The 19,733-nt window shown below is 41.3% G+C and overlaps 1 protein-coding gene across 2 annotated transcripts in view; it reads left to right on the top strand.

Moving 5' to 3' along the window:
• gas2l3 (growth arrest-specific 2 like 3) overlaps positions 1-19,733 on the top strand; it is a 32,187-nt gene that overhangs the window by 6,575 nt on the left and 5,879 nt on the right. Inside the window, exons 1-6 of one of the 2 annotated variants that reach the window (XM_042511237.2) lie at positions 4,779-4,970; positions 7,308-7,363; positions 14,495-14,681; positions 16,623-16,741; positions 17,076-17,217; positions 19,625-19,688. In XM_042511237.2, the coding sequence (XP_042367171.2) occupies positions 7,340-7,363; positions 14,495-14,681; positions 16,623-16,741; positions 17,076-17,217; positions 19,625-19,688 (536 nt within the window). In that variant the 5' untranslated portion in view covers positions 4,779-4,970; positions 7,308-7,339. Of the gene's footprint in view, positions 1-4,778; positions 4,971-7,307; positions 7,364-14,494; positions 14,682-16,622; positions 16,742-17,075; positions 17,218-19,624; positions 19,689-19,733 lie in introns of those variants that run through there. The other variant, XM_042511236.2, reaches the window with a different exon arrangement.

The following is a 19,733-nucleotide window of genomic DNA, read 5'->3' as shown; positions in this document are numbered from 1 at the left end:
CCGTTACGTATATTTACTTTTTCATTCTCCTCAACTGAATGAATTTCACTCTTGAAACAGTGCAGCAGGGCCCCATCTGTAATGAAAAGGGGTCTCTAAATGAAATGCTCCTCCGACAGGGTAATTAAGTCCAGACACAAAGGGCTCAGCAGGAAGGAGTTTAATAGAGGAGGAGTTGGTATTCTCCCGGGGAAAGTTTGGCCCGGCAGAACCCTTTTGGACTGCAGGGAAGGGGAAAGACACAGGAGGTTCACTGGCCCCCAGCCACTTCACACTGCTGGTATACACACACACACACACACACACACACACACACACACACACACACACACACACACACACACACACACACACACACACACACACACACACACACTCACACACACAAATATATTACTCAGCCGTTTCTGTCTGCTCAAGTTATCACATTAGATGCCTTAAAATACGGTCTCTTTTTCACGTCAGAAACCTAAAATCGCATTGTGTTGAGTAGAATTGTAATGAAGAAGCTTTCAGGTGTAAAATAAAAGGCAAAAGAAGCTATTTAAAGGCGGAGAAATGCTTAACATGACCTGCCTTGAAACAAAAAGAGATAACGGTGCACACTTTCAGACAGTCTCTTCCTGAGGATACTCATAGTTTTGCGCAAGGTTGTACTGTACAAACAAAAAGTGATGGAATTTGTAAAGGATGAAAAACCACCGAAAAGTGAATGACGACCTAAAATAAAAAGGCCCACCTTAAAGAATGAATATCAGTTTAAACGATGTGCCTTTGGACATCCCTTTCAGATGGAAAACTAAATAGAAGGTGAAACTTACCAATTCTTTTTTTTCAAACCACCAGACTCCATTGACAAAATCTGTAATATTACCTTGCAGAACATGGGAGTGGCGAGTGTACAGCTGCCTCAGTTGTTTAGTTTGTGATACTGTGTGACTTTGGTATTGTATAGTACTGAGATATATCAAAGTCAGCGCAAGATCAGCAGCTCGGTGTTCTGCAAGGAAAAATGACTGTTTTTGTTAACGGAGTCTGGTGGCTTTGAAGAGAGCATTGATTATGGCTTCAGTTTCCCATAGAAAAGGACTGCCTGAGGGCAAGGGAAAGCAGTCAAAAGATTCTAAATATGGTGTACTATGGTGAACTATCCATTAAGACTACATCACATGGTCAGGGGTAAACAGTAAAGCCAATTTTTTTTAAGTTGTTAAAATGGCTAAAAATATATATAGCGCTCAATAGAAAAAAACAAGAGACATGATGAGAAATTTGCATAGTAGAAATGTTATTCCATCTTGTTTCATCTTAAAGGCTGTCCCAGCCTCCAGGCTCAGATTGACTGATTAGATATACAAACAAGGCGGAAGAGGGAAAGCTGAGTGGAGCACATGTCATCAATAACACATGCTCTGATTGTGCTTACTTCCAGAGAGTTAAATTATGATGTACACCATTAGTTTCTCTGAGGACTCCCACAAAAAAAAGAACACCTGAAAGACCCCTGGAGGTTCCTAAAACCTTTGGAATTATTTTTGACTCATATTTACTTTTTTTTTATTCCCCTGCCACATGCACAATACCATGTGGTGGAAAATCAAAAGGACATCGCCGCCTGAACATTCTACTTTTAACTCATTACATAATGCGTTCTCATTTCTTTTTTGCACTTATGCACGGGTGCTCACATGCACTGGCGGAGCGCTGCAGGCTGCATGCATGCGCCACGTGCTGTGTGTGTTGTGATGACGGAGCGCCGTGGAAGTGGATGCGCTCTGCTGTCTGGAATAGAGCTGATCCTCTTAAATGATTACTAGCAGAGTCCAGAGAGGCGAGATGCGTGGGGAACATGCGGACAGATGTCTCACCCCCACCCTCGACAAAACACACTCAAACACACAGCATCTATGTTAAGTCCAGGCTACAGCGAAGCTCGTACTAGATCCTTTTTCCTTTAATAGACTCACAAGTCTATTATACCGCTCATTTGAGCTGGGACAAAGGCAATTCCTTTGATTTATTCAGCACCTTTTCCTGGCAGGAAGTGGATTGTATATTGAGGACTATAAGGAGAAAATGGGCTCATTGAGACAAGTTGTCTGGACAAGTGGAAGCTGTTTGTTTATATGGATATTCATTTGAATTCACTTTGTTCAGTTGAACTTTCATTGTGGGTTCACTGAGACAAATTTACGCTGTCATCATTGAATTCATTATTTTCTATTTGTTTGTGAATACATGTGGATTTCCTATACTTAAGATACTACATCAACTATGAAATGAACCTGATTTGATGGTAAAAAAACACACACGGCACCTGAAATCTGCATTTTTTTTTATTTTATTTTTTTTGAATGAAACATCTGGAAATGCCATCTATAGTTAATGCTGCAAAAGTGGTTGAGTTCGTTCAATCTGGAAATAGCAAAATTCCTGAGGGGATAAAACTCGCAAATAAAGCTTTTATTTCACTCATGACGAGAAATACAGGTTACTCAAGGCAAACCTGACCGGGGTCTTTTGTGTACCAGGTTTCTGTGCCTCATTTACTCAGTTAATCCCAATGTGGCTTTGGAAATATAGGAATGAGTCACATGTACACAAGAAAAAAATGTTTGAGTAAACTAAATGGGGAATTGGGCTTCTTAGAAAGTTGAAAATTCCAAGTCTGTTCAGCGAACAGATGCGGCTTTCTCAGAACAACCTTAAATAACAACAGCTGCATATTTGGAGCCAAAGAAATCTACGAACATAATCACAGAAACTGGCACATCTTCTGGATACAGAATCTTGTTCTCTGACAGAGGCAGTGAGGTGATGGAGGAAACTGCACATTACACATGGATTGCAGAAGAGTGTCCGCATTGTCGGATGTCTTTTCTCCTGGTAACCGCTGGAGAATGTGCGTGGTCGTACTCAGTGTCACAGTGTCGCGCCCTGGCCTTTCCAGCGTGCCACTCCCAAGTTCACCACCATTATAAAACCTATTTTGTCTTCGCCTCCCCTCTTTGGCTCCGATTCTCTCGCCCTCCTCTGTGCTTGACATTTGACTGTGTGTGGGTGCCTTTGGTCCCTGTAGGGAGTCACGCTCTCAGGCTCTGCTGGGGCCCCAGATGCACACAACTGGAGTCCGGAGCCAAAGATTTGCCCTTTTGTCCTGTGTTGTTGAGTGCGACGCTTCTTGCACGCCTGCGTGCTGAAAAGAAGCAGGGCCATTATGGAACATCTCCCTCTCCTGATATCCTAAATCTTGTCCTTCTGTCACTGTTTCTGATTATTCTGCTCTGTAGTCTTGAGGACATTGCTTTAAAAGACTTGGCTGACTCTTTGAAATCATCTCAGGCTTGGGCCTAGATGACAAGTCACGCTTGATCTGTCAATGATATTTCCATCCTCTTTCCCTTTTTCCTTAGGATCAGGGATTAAATGGACTTTACCCTGCCTGGTACAAAGTCTGTGTAATGTCCGATTGAGCCCATATGTGAATAGAGCAGCCGTTTGATTGGAGAATTCACAGCAAGCGAGTTGATGATGCATATATCATGCAGCACGCGTGAAATGGGAAGAAAACAAACATAAGAGGGTGAAGAAGAAAGGTCATTTATGCGAAGACACCGATGGAAAAAGTCTCACTGGAGAGATGATTAGATTTGAGAACTTCTGCCACTGAAGTCTAACTCTGAAATTGTCAGACAAATTCAAGGCAAGGCAAAAGTTTCTGTTTTATGACCAAATTACAAACCGGCTACGGTACCATGGTTTAATCTGCATCATGTTTTGCCTCCTGCATGCTCTACCCAGGTTCCACCCCTTGAATAAACCAAATAGTTAACATTTTGTTTTGTTTCCTTTTCTTGTTTTTTTTGACAATCCATTGTGTGCTGCTTGTGTAAAAGGAAACCTCTGCACAACGGCAAAACCTGGTTTTTCAAGACATTATCCCAAGTTCATATGAGAAAACAGCTTTAATTTCAGTGGTTCAATCTGCTGTTCAAAACATACCATGAGTAGAGCTTGTATAGTTGTCTCTGTCCAAATGTCACTAAAGACTTCAGGCTAATTTCAAGGATTCGCTCGCTTCTGTGTCTCGAAGTGTTCAGTTTCATGCATGACTTTGTGCCTCAGGACACATGATGTAATATCTTAACACAGTATTTTCACAAAATCAGCCTACTTATTGGTGCATCTCAGCCAAACAGCACTGCAGTCATTAAAACATAGCTGGTTGGAACAGCTGGGGAAAACCAACATCTGTCAGGAGCCAGTTGTATGACGTCATGCGTACTGTTCTTCGCTTTCTCAGAGTTTGCTCTCTCTCCAAGGCAAATTTGTTCGAACACTTTGTTCATGGACGCAGGTGGCGTCTCTTGATACCGACATCAATGACCAACAAAAACCAGAGAAACAAGCCTCTGCTGTGTGCTGGTTTTGGAGGTTGGGGGGGGGGGGGTTTTTTGTTGGGGCAGAGGATGAAAAGGAAGTGGAGGTAACCCCCCACCTCACCTCCTCTATCCAAACTCATTCCATTTCATTGCGTCCTGGTTGGGGAGTTCCTGGTTTGGTTGCTGGCTTGGAGATGAGAAGTGTGTTATGTGTGTGTGTGTGTGTGTGTGGGGAGGGTGGCAAGCTAACAAAACAATGGAGGCTTTGTGAGAGGGTCCCGCCGTGACAGGATTGTTGGAGGGGGGGGAGCAGGGAAGCAGGGGAGAGGGCGGTCAGGGCTTAGTGAAGCGTAGCCACTTCATTAGTCAGGGCTCTCCTTTTGCACCTCCTCCTCCTCCCATCCATCCTCCCTCCCTGTCATTCTCTCGCTGCCTCTCCTTCCCCACTCACTCGTGGAGCCACAGAGGCAGGAGCCGCTTCGAGCGCAGGGTTTTTTGACTCAGCATTGTGGAGGATGTGCTTTTGAAGGCGATCGCAGTCGTTTGGCGCAGCTACCTTGCTCGCTACTGTACCGTTTTTGTTCTGAGGTAAGTTGTCTGGTGTTGTCATCCTCGCTGTCCCGTCCCGTCCTTGGCCACTGACTTGCATCTTCTCTCCCCTGAGCTGCAGTTTTGGTGTCGGATGATTGCACGCAGCACTCTTTGGCAGGCCTTTGAACAACTGAGGATGCAATTTTAGTGGTTTTAAAGGCATTTGTTAGATGAGGACGCAGAGTTTTGGTTTTTTTTTTGCTTTTCATATTGATTACATCACTCTGTGCATGATGACATCAGTGGAAACAGAAGTTTCACAAGCCAGTTTTGATGTAGGTTTATATGAGAGGATGCTCATGTGTTGGCAGAGGATGGGGGGATGGTGTTGGTTGGAGACTATTGCCTCAGCTGTGTTGGCTAAATTATCAGTGGTATTAGGATCTAGGTGCTTGTGATTGCTTTCTCCCCCCACCCACTGCCTCTCTTTGTCAAACACACACCCTCGGGGACAATCGAGCGTCGGGGTAATCCTTCACATCCTGTGTGGGAGAGGGCAAAGAGGAGCACTCGGACCAGCGTCATCACTTCCTCGTGAGAAAGTCTGATCTACTGAAACTCACTGTTCAGAAAAAACAACAACATCCCGGCTGGTTTCGCAGCATCCTGAGTGCCTGTTTGCAGCTTACATCCTGTTCAGCTCTCCTCTTTGATGTTACTTTAGTACTACTTGGGACATCATGACTATGTGGTGTTAAATCTTCACAGCTGATTCACAAACACACTTTGCAAATTTAAAATTTAATGTCTTGTAAATGTGATTATACACTCGTTACACAGTGAATCGGAAGAAGACTGTAGTCTTTTTTGATCATAACTGATGCTTTTTTGCAGAAGAGTCACTGTCACTGAGAGTGCACGTTTACTGTAGATGGAAGAGCCACATGTATGAATTATTGTAATGGACCGCATGGACTTGATGGGATAATCAGGGTATGTCCTGACTGAATGAAGCTTAATATCATTGTGTGAAACCAATTAAGCTTGCAGGTCATTCACAGGGTTTTCTCGCATCTTTTCTTTTGTCCTAGGAGTTGGAACGCCTTAGTAGCTGGCCGATAAACCACATATTCCAGCATATATCATTATCTCTGACTGACCTAACTTGACTTTCATCGCAGTTGAGTTTTCAGTTCTTTAAATGCGGTATACTCAAACTCAGGAAATGACTGACAATGATATCAAATCCAAAGTCCAGTCAAGATGTGCAGAATTTTAACTCGACATGGGGTAATGAATTAATACAAATGTATAGATGGGAACATGAGAAAGGAAATTTTATATACTGATGTTGATACTGAAAATACTGTACTCCCATGAATGCTGATGCAGTTTTATTTTTTTAAGTATTGTTGACGATTGCTAACACTCGTGAAGTTAGAGGCTAGAACTGGCGCAATGAGCTTAGTTTAGCATGAGGAAAAGGCTCTCAGAAGTCTGTCTACAAGACCTTGTTTTGTGTTTGAGCTTCTATTTCTTGCCTAACAACAGTTCATCCATCTTTACAAATATTTATACTATTCCAGACGCTTGACTTTTTTGACATCTTGTTATCTGTAAGCCTGTCATTGGTGGTCAAACTTTCGCAGTTACAAAACTCACCTATTATTATTAAGTTTAAACATGTTTGTCCAAAAATAATAATTATGAGGCAGAATGAATTATGTTGGATTACTATTGCGGATTTCCCACACATTTATTTATTTGTGGCAGGCTGCCACTATTAAAACATGTGACACCGCTTATTGATAATATATTTTTGGAGCTGGAGGACACACACAGGATTTAAAAAAAAAAAAGAAGAGAAGTTTGCAAACCAACCCCCATCCCCCTTTTCTCAGTCTATAGCTGCTAACTCTTACAGTTACTAATGAATGCAAACTTGCCACCGTAGGAACAGTGGTTACGTAGCCTTCAAACCGTGTGCATGCACACATGCGTGCATCACAGGTTCACTCTGGTACTTAAACAAATAGCACTAAACCCCTGTTATTCACCAAGAAATAGTTACAGTTTCTAAATCCTCTGTTTTCCCTGGAAGCCATCACAATAAGCTTAACTAATCACCGTCTGGCTCCGCTTCCACAGATCCACAGATCCACAGATATGACACTGGTATCGATCTTCTTATCTAACCCTTGGCAAGAAAGCAAACAGGGACGCTTCTTTAGAACTGCCTGACCAGCACATAACCAGATAACATGAGAGGAAACCCAGAGGCGATGATCTGAACATCCTGATTCACACCATCTGAACTGCAATGTGACAGAAGTACCGCACCACTTTTGATATGATCTCTTTTTAACGTCAAATCTCTGTCTCATCTCTCCACAGAATGAAGAAGTGAATCAACTGTGATCGCAGTCATGGCTGTCCAGACTGGCATCCAGGTTAGGCTCATCATTTTCTAGAAGGATTAGATGTTCTCTGATTGTGTGGGGAAAACATGCTCTTTCAGTGTATTGTGGATAGATGTACAGATTGGAGATCAAGGAGTGAGAACATTTCACACAGTCTCAACACTTCAGTAGATTAATTTCAAATCTTGACATTGCAGTAGTGCTGAACTTGACTTTGAAACCCTATTACAGCGCCCTGTTTCGGTCAGTCAAAACCATCCTTATGTCCTGGGAATGAGTCACCAATCTGTGTGCCAAAAAAAAGTTCTGAGACTGTGCTCGAGTTATTCCGGTTAAATAAAGAAGCGCAGACATCTGTCTGCCACTCAACAACTGTGGCGAGCCCACCTGTGTTCCAGCATGCCGTCTTGTTTTTGTTATGCATGTCTGACGTTCCACCCCGCGGACCCCGAGGAGTTTCTCCGCACATTTTTTACGGGGAGTGGGTGGAATGTGCAACACTTTTTCCCCTTTCCCCTCCCAGCAACGAATTATCAGCCATCCCAAAACCCAAAACAACAAATGTCTCGTGTTACAGCTTTGTCACATGGCAGCGCGTTGTTGAGGAGGGCTTTTCTCTGTTGTCATCTGGTTTGGAAAGTCCTGGCTCTCCCTGCCTGTCTTGGACCACGGATATGCAAAAAATGCATCCCAGTGTTGTGCTCGTAACATGTGGCAGGAAACGCCTCAGACTGATGGCGATGGGTTGACGCGGCTGTGAAGAGCCTTCGGATAGTTTGATGAGCTACGCTTGGACACTTCAGCTTCAGATGATTGTGTTTATTGGCTTCGCTAACAGATATTTAAATATATGATACAATGGGCCTCATGCAAGAACAAATACGAACAAATTCTCTCTTATTTTTGCTCATATCCATGATTTGTTCTTATTTTGTTCGTACACATTGATTTTTGGGATTCACCCATGTTTTCTTATTTTGCCTTTCTCTTAAGTAAGAGGAAGTTTTATGTGTGGTCCAGAGCACTTGTACCAAGATAAGAGAAAAACGGTTCATTTTCACAGGACACAAATTGTTGCCCAGCGCAAGACATACATTTAACATTTGAGGAACATTTTAAAAATGCTTGAATATCATTTAATCACATTCAGATGATCGAGTAATTAATAATAACTGACTGGATTATTCAATGTCAGGGCTAAATAAATACTACTATACTTCATGCACTGATCCCATTTACTGTAATTTCAGTACTGTGCATACCACTGCTGACCAGTGCTGGAAAGTAACTACAGTACATTTACTCAAGTACTGTATTTAAGTACAAATCTGAGAAATTCTTATGTTACATGAATATTTCTACTATACTTCAGAGGGCAATATTGTACTTTTTACTCCACTAGTATTATTTGCTAACTATTTTACAAGTTAAGATTTTTGTGCAAAAACCAAAAATATGAAAGTATACACGTGCGACCGAAAAAATTAGTTGATACATTTGAAAATGAGTTGACAGAACTATTTTGATCATTGTAAAGGGAATTTTTAATGCAAAATAATTTAATGGGTCAATTTTACTACCGCAGAAGCTTATCCTTGTCTTTCAGCCTTTTTTGGTGCCGTGTCTTCACTCTCCATTCTTGGTCATGTTGCCAGTCTTTGCACACGGCACTAAACTTGATATTATATAGTGTTTGGGAGGCGTCGTCTATGCTAAACGGTCGCTCATGATCAATTGGGAATCAGCAGTGAGCCCACCTGGTCAGAGTCGATTTGGTTAGGCATGTTTGTTGCATCTGGAGTCAGTTTCTGTTATATTTTGTATTACCAGAAAATTTAGAGAAAATTTAGGAAAAAAAGAGAATGATGCAGCTTGAGGCATATTATCTCTTTAAGCTTTTTAGAATCTTTTCCCTTTTTTTGTTACATTTTTGTTTAAACTCGTATATTTGAAGAACACAGGAAACAAAAGAAAGGATGTAGTCCATTGTGGATGATATTGCGTGTTATCCCTTTGAGGGTATTGATCCATATCAGTCTGTGGTGAAGCTGCAGAGAGACTGTAACACTGCAGCTACTTCCAGAGCTCAGCTCAGAGCTTCACTGCTCATGTAGCGCACAGTCACATCAGATAACCGGCCACACTCTGACTGCTCTGTTCACCCAGGCTGAAAATGGATGCACTCATGGAAGTATAAGTAGCATATGCGCGCATCTATTTAGCAACAGTAAAGCACATTGTAAAAATCTAATGTCTGCAGGTTTTGGTCTCATGCCTTGGATGTCTGAATAAATCTTAGAAATCTTTTGTGATGGCTACATATTGTTGCCGTGGGGTTAAAACCTTGTCACTGCAAAGCTGAAAAAAATCCTTCTTTTTAGGTTGACAGTGTTTCTGAGTTTACCTGATGGGGTTTGGAATGTCTCAACATATAATCATTCAGCTCAAGTTCAGAAATCGAAAACAAAAACACAGAAATAACAAGGTTTATACCAGGCCCCCCACTGGCAAAATTGTGAGTCTGTACAGCCCTACACCATCGTAAAGACACGTCTCCAAAGCTGTCAACAGGACACCTTGAACTGCAAACAAGGTCAGTTATGAATCTGTCTATTAGGAAGTTTTGATCCATGGAAGTTTTGTATTTGGAAAACTTTTCTAGTTCAGAGAAAAGAAATTTAAAAATCTCTGATGTCATCACAATGTAAAGTCTGTGAGGTGAGCAGGAACTGGTGGGCGGGGCCAGCTGGAAAAAACACTACTGCACATATTCAGTGGACCCCTAAACAAGGAAGCCAGGGAGCAACTCTCGTTTGAATGGATAGGTGCCATTTGGGACTAGTTTTTATCTTTATCATTTCATGCAGATAGCAATATTTTAATAAAAAATTCCAAATATTGGCTGATGCCATTATGCAATGTAATTATCCCTGAGATATGGTCATCACATACTTTTGATGAAAATATGGAATAATGGAAGCAAGATATTTTGACAATTTAACAATAAACTCAATTGTTAAAAATGACATCAGTGCACTGAAACGGTGAACTTCATATGGAATTTGATATTCTAAATTACTCTGAGCATCTGCTTCTGCGCTATATTCTGTTAAAAAATACATTTTTCATATTGTGCATATCGGACAACATAGAGGCTGATTCTGATACGTCTATGATGGGTCAATATTGGCCAATGAAATTGTCTGACAGATATATCGGTTGGGCTCTAATTATCATACATCAATAGTGTTTTTTTTTTTTTTATGTGGCAGTTGAAATTGTTTTGCGGCTTTATGTGTCACTGAGCAGCTTTTACAGGAATTAACTGAGCCCCACCTCCAAACCAGTATCCAGTTCTCTTTATGCATCCATGGTTTATGCAGTTGTACATCAATGAGCAGGACAGAGGCCTCTCTCTCTCTCTCTCTCTCTCTCTCTCACACACACACACACACACTCTCTTTCAATCAAATACCCAAGGAGCTGTAAGTTTTTGAAGAGCAGCATGACCTCGTTAGTTCAGCCTGACCAAACCAAACAGCTCTGGGTTTAGTTAAGATCCAGGAAGGTCAAAGGTAACAACTAGGCCATGGGAAGTTTGGGAAGTCAAACACTTGGGATAGCTGAAGTAATTGCAAAGATGGGGGGAAATACTTTAAATTCTAAGCACGAACAAAGTTTTTCATTTCTTGTGGGTGTTGTTTTCAGACTTTGAGTCCACATACACGAGTTACTGACATACAGCATGAAGAAAATGTTTTGTAATAACATGAACACATGATTCGGTTATGGCTTATATAACATGAAAGAAGATACGATCAAAATCATATGATATTTCAAGGAAAACTGGTGTGTTCAGAAAACATTTTAACTGTCAAATGTGGATTGATGTCATTTTTGGAATACATTCTGCTGTCTCGTGTGACACTCTTGCCAGTGACTGTGTTTCAGGGAGTTTAGTCTTGCTTGGTATAAGTGGCTCAGGTTAAGAGCATCAGATAAACTCCTGACGCATAAATAAACATACAGGCCTCCCTCTCAGTGAGCTGCATTTCTTACCAGGATTACCAACCTACATTCCAGCACATAATGAAGAAAAAAAGTGATGAAAGCAAAAAAAGATTTATGCAACCGAGCTTTACGTTTACAACACTGGTGTGCTTTAAGGCTGAATGCTCTCTCTGAACCTGCATGCAGTCAGGTGACCGAGTGCGAGACTGGATTATCTCTCGTCTTTTACGTAACTCGTAAATGCTACACTGCGCTGCTAATTTTATATTAGCTGGATGTCGAGAAAAAAAACATATGTTGTTGTGGACCTGAAGTGCGCCGCAGGCAGCTCGCCCTTTTCAACCGTGTTATGTAATGTGTGTGCGTGTGGGTCAGCTCATCCCTTTTGAAGTGAGGTAACCTTTTTAACTTTCGAACATCAGGTGTTTTTTGTTTTTTTACATGTGGGTTCCCCAGTTTCACAGCTTTGTTCCTATCACTCAAACCCCTTTTTGGGTTCAAAGGTCATCCTGATGGGGGCATGGAGTGTGAAACTAAAACAAACTTTCCCAAGGCGATGATGTCCATTTTGACATTTATTCTAAACCTTTGCTTGCATGTCACTAATCCTAACACAGAGCAAACTACGATCCCTGCAGGCTAAATGTTTCACCAGACAATCAAATTACACACAGAATGTATTAAATTAGTTAGATGAGTCAAAGTTGCCTGAAGTTGAATGTAACAGGGTCTTTGAAGTTGAGTTTACTTGTCATGAGGAGTACTACTCACCGTGGGAAATCAGCTGTATAATGATGATGTCATCAGAGTTATCTCAGCTAAGAGACTTAAATATTTTAAAAGAAAGACTAAGTTATGAAGTGGAGGTGTGGGGTCTAATGAAAAATGCTTTTGAGTTGCATCATGGGAATTGTAGGATCTGGTGTTTTTGGAGCTTGACCCATTCAAGGGACTACTTGAGAATTTTATGGAAGTGCTATAGTAAATCACTGGAGTGACCCCTTGAAGTTTCTCTTCAAAAATGCTCCTATGAGGCTAGCACACAAAGATTTAAAGGCTGACTTGCGTATTACTGAACGTTGACCCTATTTTTTTACCCATTTTCTAGCGGAAACAGCAATTTTTTGAAAGAACAGGCCTTGTTTTAAGCACAATAACCCTTTTCACTACAGTGTCTCATTATCGCTTGATGACATGTGATGGACACCAAGATTAAAGGCTGTATCTTAAACAGATGTCAACAAACTGGACAGGGGGAGCGGGGGGTCATCCAGAAGTGAGTTATGCAATGTCTGGACAAGATTCACAGTGCACATCTGCTTCTGGTTTCTAGATTGCCCCTCCCTTTGCCTGCAAACAATTAAAAGTTAATATAGAACGATACAGCCATTTGGTAAACATGAAGCACATCCGTTTTTTTGGGGTTTTTTTTTTGAGGAATAAAGCTTTGTCATTCTTTTGTCCTATCTCTTCAAAGCTATGCTTATGTAAGTCTGTTTGTAATTTGTATGCCGTAGGATCCTTGTTTTTTTATTATTGTATGTTGTGACTGTTAACCCTTTGAAATCTCTATAAATGGAAAGAAGGCAATGAGCAACGAAAGAAGAAATGACCCAAAAACTAGCAAGAAATTAGTAAAAATAAAATTACCAGAAATTTTTTTTAAAAAAAAGACAAAAGGAAAAGTAAGAAAAAAAGAAAGAAATGACCAGAAGGAAGTGCTTAAACAGTTATAATAATATATTTCTGTAATATAATTTTAAATATCTAATTTTGAGAATTATAAATATATTTTTTCCTAGCTTTTTTCTTTTTCTGTCCCAGGCATTTAAAAAAAAAAACATTAAAAAATATTAAAAACATAAGATAAAATAACATAACTGCTTTTTTTTAATCAACCAACTTCTTTCAATTTATGTAAATCTTATTGAAAAGCTCACTGCCCCTTTCCCCATGTTTTTAAAAGAAAAAGCTCCAATTTTCTTAGAATCCAAAGGTTTAAACACCTGTGAAAGGCATCTGAAAGCAGCACAAGAAAAATGTATGTTGCTCCAGGTTGCAAATGGTTAAACCAAGAACACTGGGGCTAAATTGGTTTATTGTCTGCCTTTCCTTTATGCAAAAGACTTAATGAATTGTCTGTGTTAAAGACTGCGGCGCTGAAGTATGGGAGGGAAGGGAGCGAGACAGTAGAGATGGATATGATGGGACATCAGTGATCAGCGGCTCGCTGCAGGCACTCAGCCCGCACTGTGAACCAGTGCTCAACACCCATTTAAGCAGTCATGTGCAACAGCGTTCAACTGTCTCTGCATTTCCTTTTTGCAGCAACAGAAAAAGTAATAATGACTGTGGTAACGACTTTCTCTGTGGACAATGAAAGACGTTTCAAGAATAATAATGGGGTCAGAGATAAAGCTGTTGTTTTTTTTTACCAAGGGTAAACCACAGTGGTTAGCAGGCCCAGTGGCAGAGTCAGAGCGTGCTGTAGAGCACAGAAGTGAAGTGTGGTATGACGGCATCCCTGACACGTCCTCTCTGCATGGATGGCTCACTAAAATTCCTCTGATATTCTCCAAGAGCAAAGCTGAGTGGGAACTAGAGTATGATAATGTGTTGGCTCGTAGAGGGTGTTGGCTGTGGAGAATCTGGGGTTAAAAAGCCGTCTATAATAACGTGTTTGCAAAACCATTCTATAGGTTTGAGTTCTTGTGTTCTACAGTGAAGTGAGGACATGCTCAGACTTATCTCACAACGCCTCAATGAAGGGAGAAAATTGGCTCTGCAAATATTTCTTTAATGTCTTAAAAGCATGACGAACTGAGGGAGTAGCACTCGGATGAGATTAGTGTGGCCGCCCACTTATTGAGACTAATCTGTGCAAAACATTCTGTCAGGCTTTCGATTTGGGTTTCTAATCCTTTGAGTCATACATGGGGATGATGTAGACCACATTAACTTGATCATCTTCCCAGATCTTGGTGGTTGTGGACATTTTGTCTTAGAACAACAAGGTTGTAAAAGTATCGATACTACAATACTTTTTTGATAGCATGTTTTAAAATTCTGGTTTTGTGACAATCCAGGAAAACCTTTCTTTTACTTGCATATATAAATCTTCCTCCTTCTTTTCCCTCCTCTCGTCTCCAGGTATGGTTTGGCGAGAAGTTCGACGCCCCCCTGCTGAGCCCCAGGAGCCCTCGCAGCCCATTAGCACAGCGGCATGGCCCCGGCCTTGCAGATGTCTTCCAGTATGACCAGTGGCTGGCAGTGCGACATGAAGCCACACTGGTGCCCATGCAGGAGGACCTGGCCATCTGGCTCACCGGCATGCTGGGTAAGTGCTGGGTGTCAGTTATGAACTACTGCCTTTATCGTTTTTTGTCCAGGGGCGGAGCCAGACATTGTAAACGTTCGGGGCTCAGCCCAAACCTAGGGGCTCCAGGGGGGCATGTTCCTCTGGGGATATTTTCCCCCCGTTTCCGGCAGCTATATGCAGTATTTTTCAAGCCATTTGAGAAAATCGAATGCCTAAAAAACAATTGTAAAAGGCAACAATTGCCTTTTAAAATTATGTTACTTCTTTTTTTTTTTTGGTGTACAGTGTACTTCTGGGGAAGTTGCGGTCCCCAGAAGTAGCTGCAGAGTGAGAAAAAAGAAAAAAGTAGAACTTAATTTGTCATTATATGAGCAAACATACAATGGTATTGCAAACTCCCTGTGTTGCACAATATACATGAATAATATGGTATGCTGCGCTACTTGCTTTCTTGCTGCTGTACTTAATATAATCCAGTCTTTGGCTTTCATTTGATATCTAGTGTTAGAAAATAAAAGCGTTGCACATTCTTGTTGGTGTACTTAGCTTGCACTAGCTTGAAAGGCTAACTTGCCGTGTTGATTATATTATGTGAAAGTCGCTGAACATCTGGCCAACTCATTTCCCCAATGCCATATGGGGGGAAAAAAAACAAAAACAGCAAATACTTGAATATTCACATTGAACAGCCAAATCCAATGTAGTTGAGTTGGGTATAGCCCTACTAATCTTGAAACCTGTTGTTTTACTATCCGGGTTAGACAAGAATGAATTTTTAGCAAAAAAAATCTGCTTCATTTGAATACATTCATGAATAATAAGTGCTGTAAATCAAGGATCCCCAAGAATATAAAGTGAATGTGGTTTTTAATATTATGAATTGAATATCAGGCCAACAGAAGAGCATTCTCTTTTAATTATATTATAGCTCTTGAGGGGAATAATATAAATTCTTGGCGCTTGAGAAAACATTTGGGGCCAGAGCCCCAAAGCCACCCTTCTGCTCCGCCCCTGGTTTGTTAGGTTATGTCTATAAGCCCCCTCTGACTGACTGTTATGCCAATGTGAATGTGTCCAAACCTGTGCGTATGTGAATGGACACTGTGCAGTTGCATGCAAACAGTTTGCCCCTCAAGGCTAGGAAAATACCAAAGCACAATTGACACGAGTCCCCCCATGTAATTGGATTTGGATGCTGCCATTTCCAGCAGAAACAGGAGTGGAACAAAATCCCTCATCTCATCCGTCTCTACCATTATACTGACATGTATTGTCCTTCGCCATACAATGGAACAGTGAGGAAACTGAAGCTGACTGGAAACTGACTCTTTTGTTGATGGGTGAAACTGATTTTTTTTTTTTTTTTTTTTTAACAAGTTTTTCTCATGAGGAATGTGGGCAGGTAATAAACACTCAACAAGAGTTATTGGTAGCATGACCATGATTACCTGCATCCCATATTTTTAAACAGTTTGACCTATCTGATGGTCGATCCCAAGGGGCCGGACGCTGCAGAAACAGGTGGCGTGCCATGTATAAGGTTTCAAGCCTCGAGGCTCGGCTGTTGTAGTGAGGAAAATAAACTTTTGTTGAGCGATCTTTTGTCACTTAGTGGTATGGGTTTTTTTGGATTTTGTTCCCAAAGTGAATTCAGTTCACATGGCCTTTGTTTAGTTTCCTGGGGTGGTGATTTACAATAAGGGGTCGTGGGAGAGCCATAAGTCCTTGAGGAGTTCTCTGTTGAAAAGGCAACTGTTAATGTGAAGTCTTTTTGTCCAACAACAAAAGACACTCATAAAGACAAAAAACTGCTTACAGAGTGATTTTGTGTTAAATCTGAGCTGTTATTGTGTTTTATTTTCTTGTGCAGATGTAGTTTGGACCCAAAAAAAGTTATATTAAGCACAAAAGATCTCATCTTTCATCCTGCAAATTAACTGTGTCTTTACACTTTTTCAGGCGAGGAGGTGAGAGCAGAGTTCTTCATGGAGGAGCTGAATAACGGTGTGAAGCTCTGCCAGCTTATCGGCGTGCTGCAGACCAAGATCGCCCAGAGCTGCCCCTCTGCGCTCTGCAAGGTGAGTCACACGGCAGCGATGAAAATAGCCGGAACCATCGTCCAAAGGGCAGCTTTCATGCTCACACACGCGGATGTTCGGGGAGAGCTCTGCAGGTCGCAGTGTGGACAAAGTCTATGACTCAGTTCATTTGGAGCTCAGTTTGCACGCATGATATTCCTGCTGTTGTAAATCAAAATGTCTCATGATCTCATGTTCTTTTTGTTCTGTTTACCATCCTCCGTGTGTGCATGAATCTCACTAAAGATGTCTACATTTTCATGATTTTATCACTACACGTCCACACTGAGTTTTGTGACGATGACGATGATTCAGAGCTTATTTTTCCCGACAGCTGTTCCCCACAAGGAAGATTGCATGTAAGCGGGACGCCTCTCCAGGTTCCTTCTTCGCTCGCGACAACACCGCCAACTTTCTGGCCTGGTGCCGCCACATCGGTGTGGAGGAGACCTACCTGTTCGAGTCAGAGGGCCTCGGTAAGAGCTGCAACACATATCACCAAAACTACAGACTTTTTCCATCTATTCTGGACTAAATCTATCCTTTCTATTGGTGTTTTTAATCATCTTTTTTTTCTGACATTGTATTGATAAAGATGTACAGAATGTCTCTTGGGTGTCTTTAAAGGTCATGTTTTACATTGCAATAAATATTTTAAAAAGAAAAGAAAATTCCTCCTAACCATATGTAATTAATGTCAGTACATGTTTAACCCTTCAGTACTGGCTACTGTAAAATTAGTCTGCATTTCTGGCATTTAAAGAGTCTTAAAAAGGCTTAAATCCTGCTTGCCTAATACTGTAGGAATCCTGGTACATGCACAGTGCCTCTCTCATCATGAAAAAAATAGCACAGATGTGGAATCCATTACATCAGATTCTGGCATAATACTAGTCCATTGAGAATGGCCTTAGATTGAATTTCAAAAATCTATATTTACAGTCAGTAACTGGCTCCGGGCCCCTGCGGCCCTGTAAAGGATAAGCGATTACAGATAATGGATGGAATCTATATTTACATGGAAAAAACAAGGCCCAATTAGCCTGTCATCTCTTGTTTTCACATTGACTTTTTCTATTTAAACTCCTCTGTTCCTCTCAGCCTTCCTCTCAGTTCATGTACAGCAGTCTTAACTTGTTAGAATCAAGCTAAAAGTGACTTTTGAGTTTTTTAAAACATGAACTTTGTGTATGGCTGACATGACCTGGAGATGCAAATACAATTCCCTTTTATTCTAAGAACCGAGAGTAACTTATTAAAGTGCTACCTCTGGTCCTCTGGCAAAGATAGATAAGATAGTTTCGCATAATCCTATGTCTTGAACAACCAGATAAAAATTCCCAGGTTAAGGGGGGAGTATGTGCTGTTTTGTTTATCCAAGCAAGCAGACCAAAAAAATGTCACGCTAATCCTCGGGTAAATCTTTTATTTCAGGGGGAGTAAAGTGCAAACAAATAGTCCAGATGTTTTTTTACACCTGTCTTACACCAGCCAGTTCATGCTTTTGAGTTAGAAAACTTTGGAAATGGTATCATGATGAGTTTTCCTGCATGTGCTTGGCCACTGTTTACCTATCGGAAAACTCTCCCCCTGGTTTTCCTCTTCAGCTCTCATTTCTTCAGAGAGCATTAGTTGAGTCCAAGACCGTTTTAAATCAGGCCAACACCAGAGTGCTGTGCAGTGCTATGCAAGACCAAACAAATCCTTAAAGGTTCTGTATACGACATTCAGGGCGCATTAATATAGCAACAAACCACTATTTGCTATGTAAAGACCATAGACAGTATATTGAGATGGATGACAGCTTCTCAATAGTAAACCCAAAATATTGTGATTGCCCCCTGGTGGTTGGTCGCAGTATAGATCATAAAGCCTGCCCCCCCTATGTTAGCATATAAGACATGCTCATGGTTGGTCACACGGGTGTATGGAAGGGAACTCGACACTGTGGATATCGCCACTACGCATATTCTGGCTCCAAGTGACATCACTAGTGCAAAATGGTGCGACGCTGTTGAGAGTTTTTTAGGCTCTTGGCAGTGTTCACAAAGTAAACACTGTTCATGAGTTTGACACTGTTCACACTGTAAGCACTGTGCTGTAAGCATTGTTCACACTGTTGGCACTGTTCACACTTGGCACTGTTCATGCTGTTAACACTGTCAGCTGTCAGCACCGTAGCTGCCACCCCCAGGCTCCACCACCTCCATGTGGACAGCCATGTGCAGACAATGTCCAAACAATAGCTACGCTCAGAATGTCGTATGCAGCCATTAAGTTTCCTTAAGTATTTACTATCTTGGCTTGTTCGAACAAGAACACCAGCTAAAATAAATAGAATTAACCCTGATGTTTTTGGAGCTGGCATCCGGTTTCATATTGAGGATGTTAACAGTGGTAAACAGACTACACTGTGGCTGTAAGCTCCTCATAACTTTGCAGAGCTCTGATGTTTAAGCCGTACTTCTTAATGGTTTAATAGGATCTGCACTGGGGAGCAATCACCCTGAGCACCCAGTGTGGGAGATCACTTCATTACAAGTAATGGCTCTCCAGAAAACCGGATTGGAGCGATTAAGAAACAAAGCCATACATCTCTGTGTGCTGTGATTCTCTTACTCTTCACTATATATTGTTTGTATAATGAATGTCCTTGTGTGACTTTAAAGTTTTCCACCCCCAAATGCTCTGTTCTCTTCTGCGTGAATCACCCAGCAGCCCCTCGGGGAATAACTAACTTTATCTTATGTGCTCATAGTGTCACGTTTTGGAATATAACACGTGAATTTTGTCACACCTCATCCTTCGTTTTTTGCGTTCCCATTGTGTTTTCTGCTTCTTCACATTATTTAAACCATTAAATTGTTGTGTTTTCTGCCTCAGTGCTGCACAAGGAGCCTCGGCAAGTTTGTCTCTGTCTCCTGGAGATTGGCCGCATTGTCTCCAAGTAAGCCAAACTCAATTAAACAGTTTTAAGATTGGCTGAACATTT

This window comes from Plectropomus leopardus, chromosome 22 (genome assembly GCF_026936395.1).
Source record: "Plectropomus leopardus strain MGB_pleo_1.0 chromosome 22, ASM2693639v1, whole genome shotgun sequence".
In the NCBI taxonomy this organism is placed as follows: domain Eukaryota; kingdom Metazoa; phylum Chordata; class Actinopteri; order Perciformes; family Serranidae; genus Plectropomus; species Plectropomus leopardus.
The sequence above is the reverse complement of the archived record's forward strand: the minus strand, read 5'-3'. Positions and strand labels throughout refer to the sequence as shown.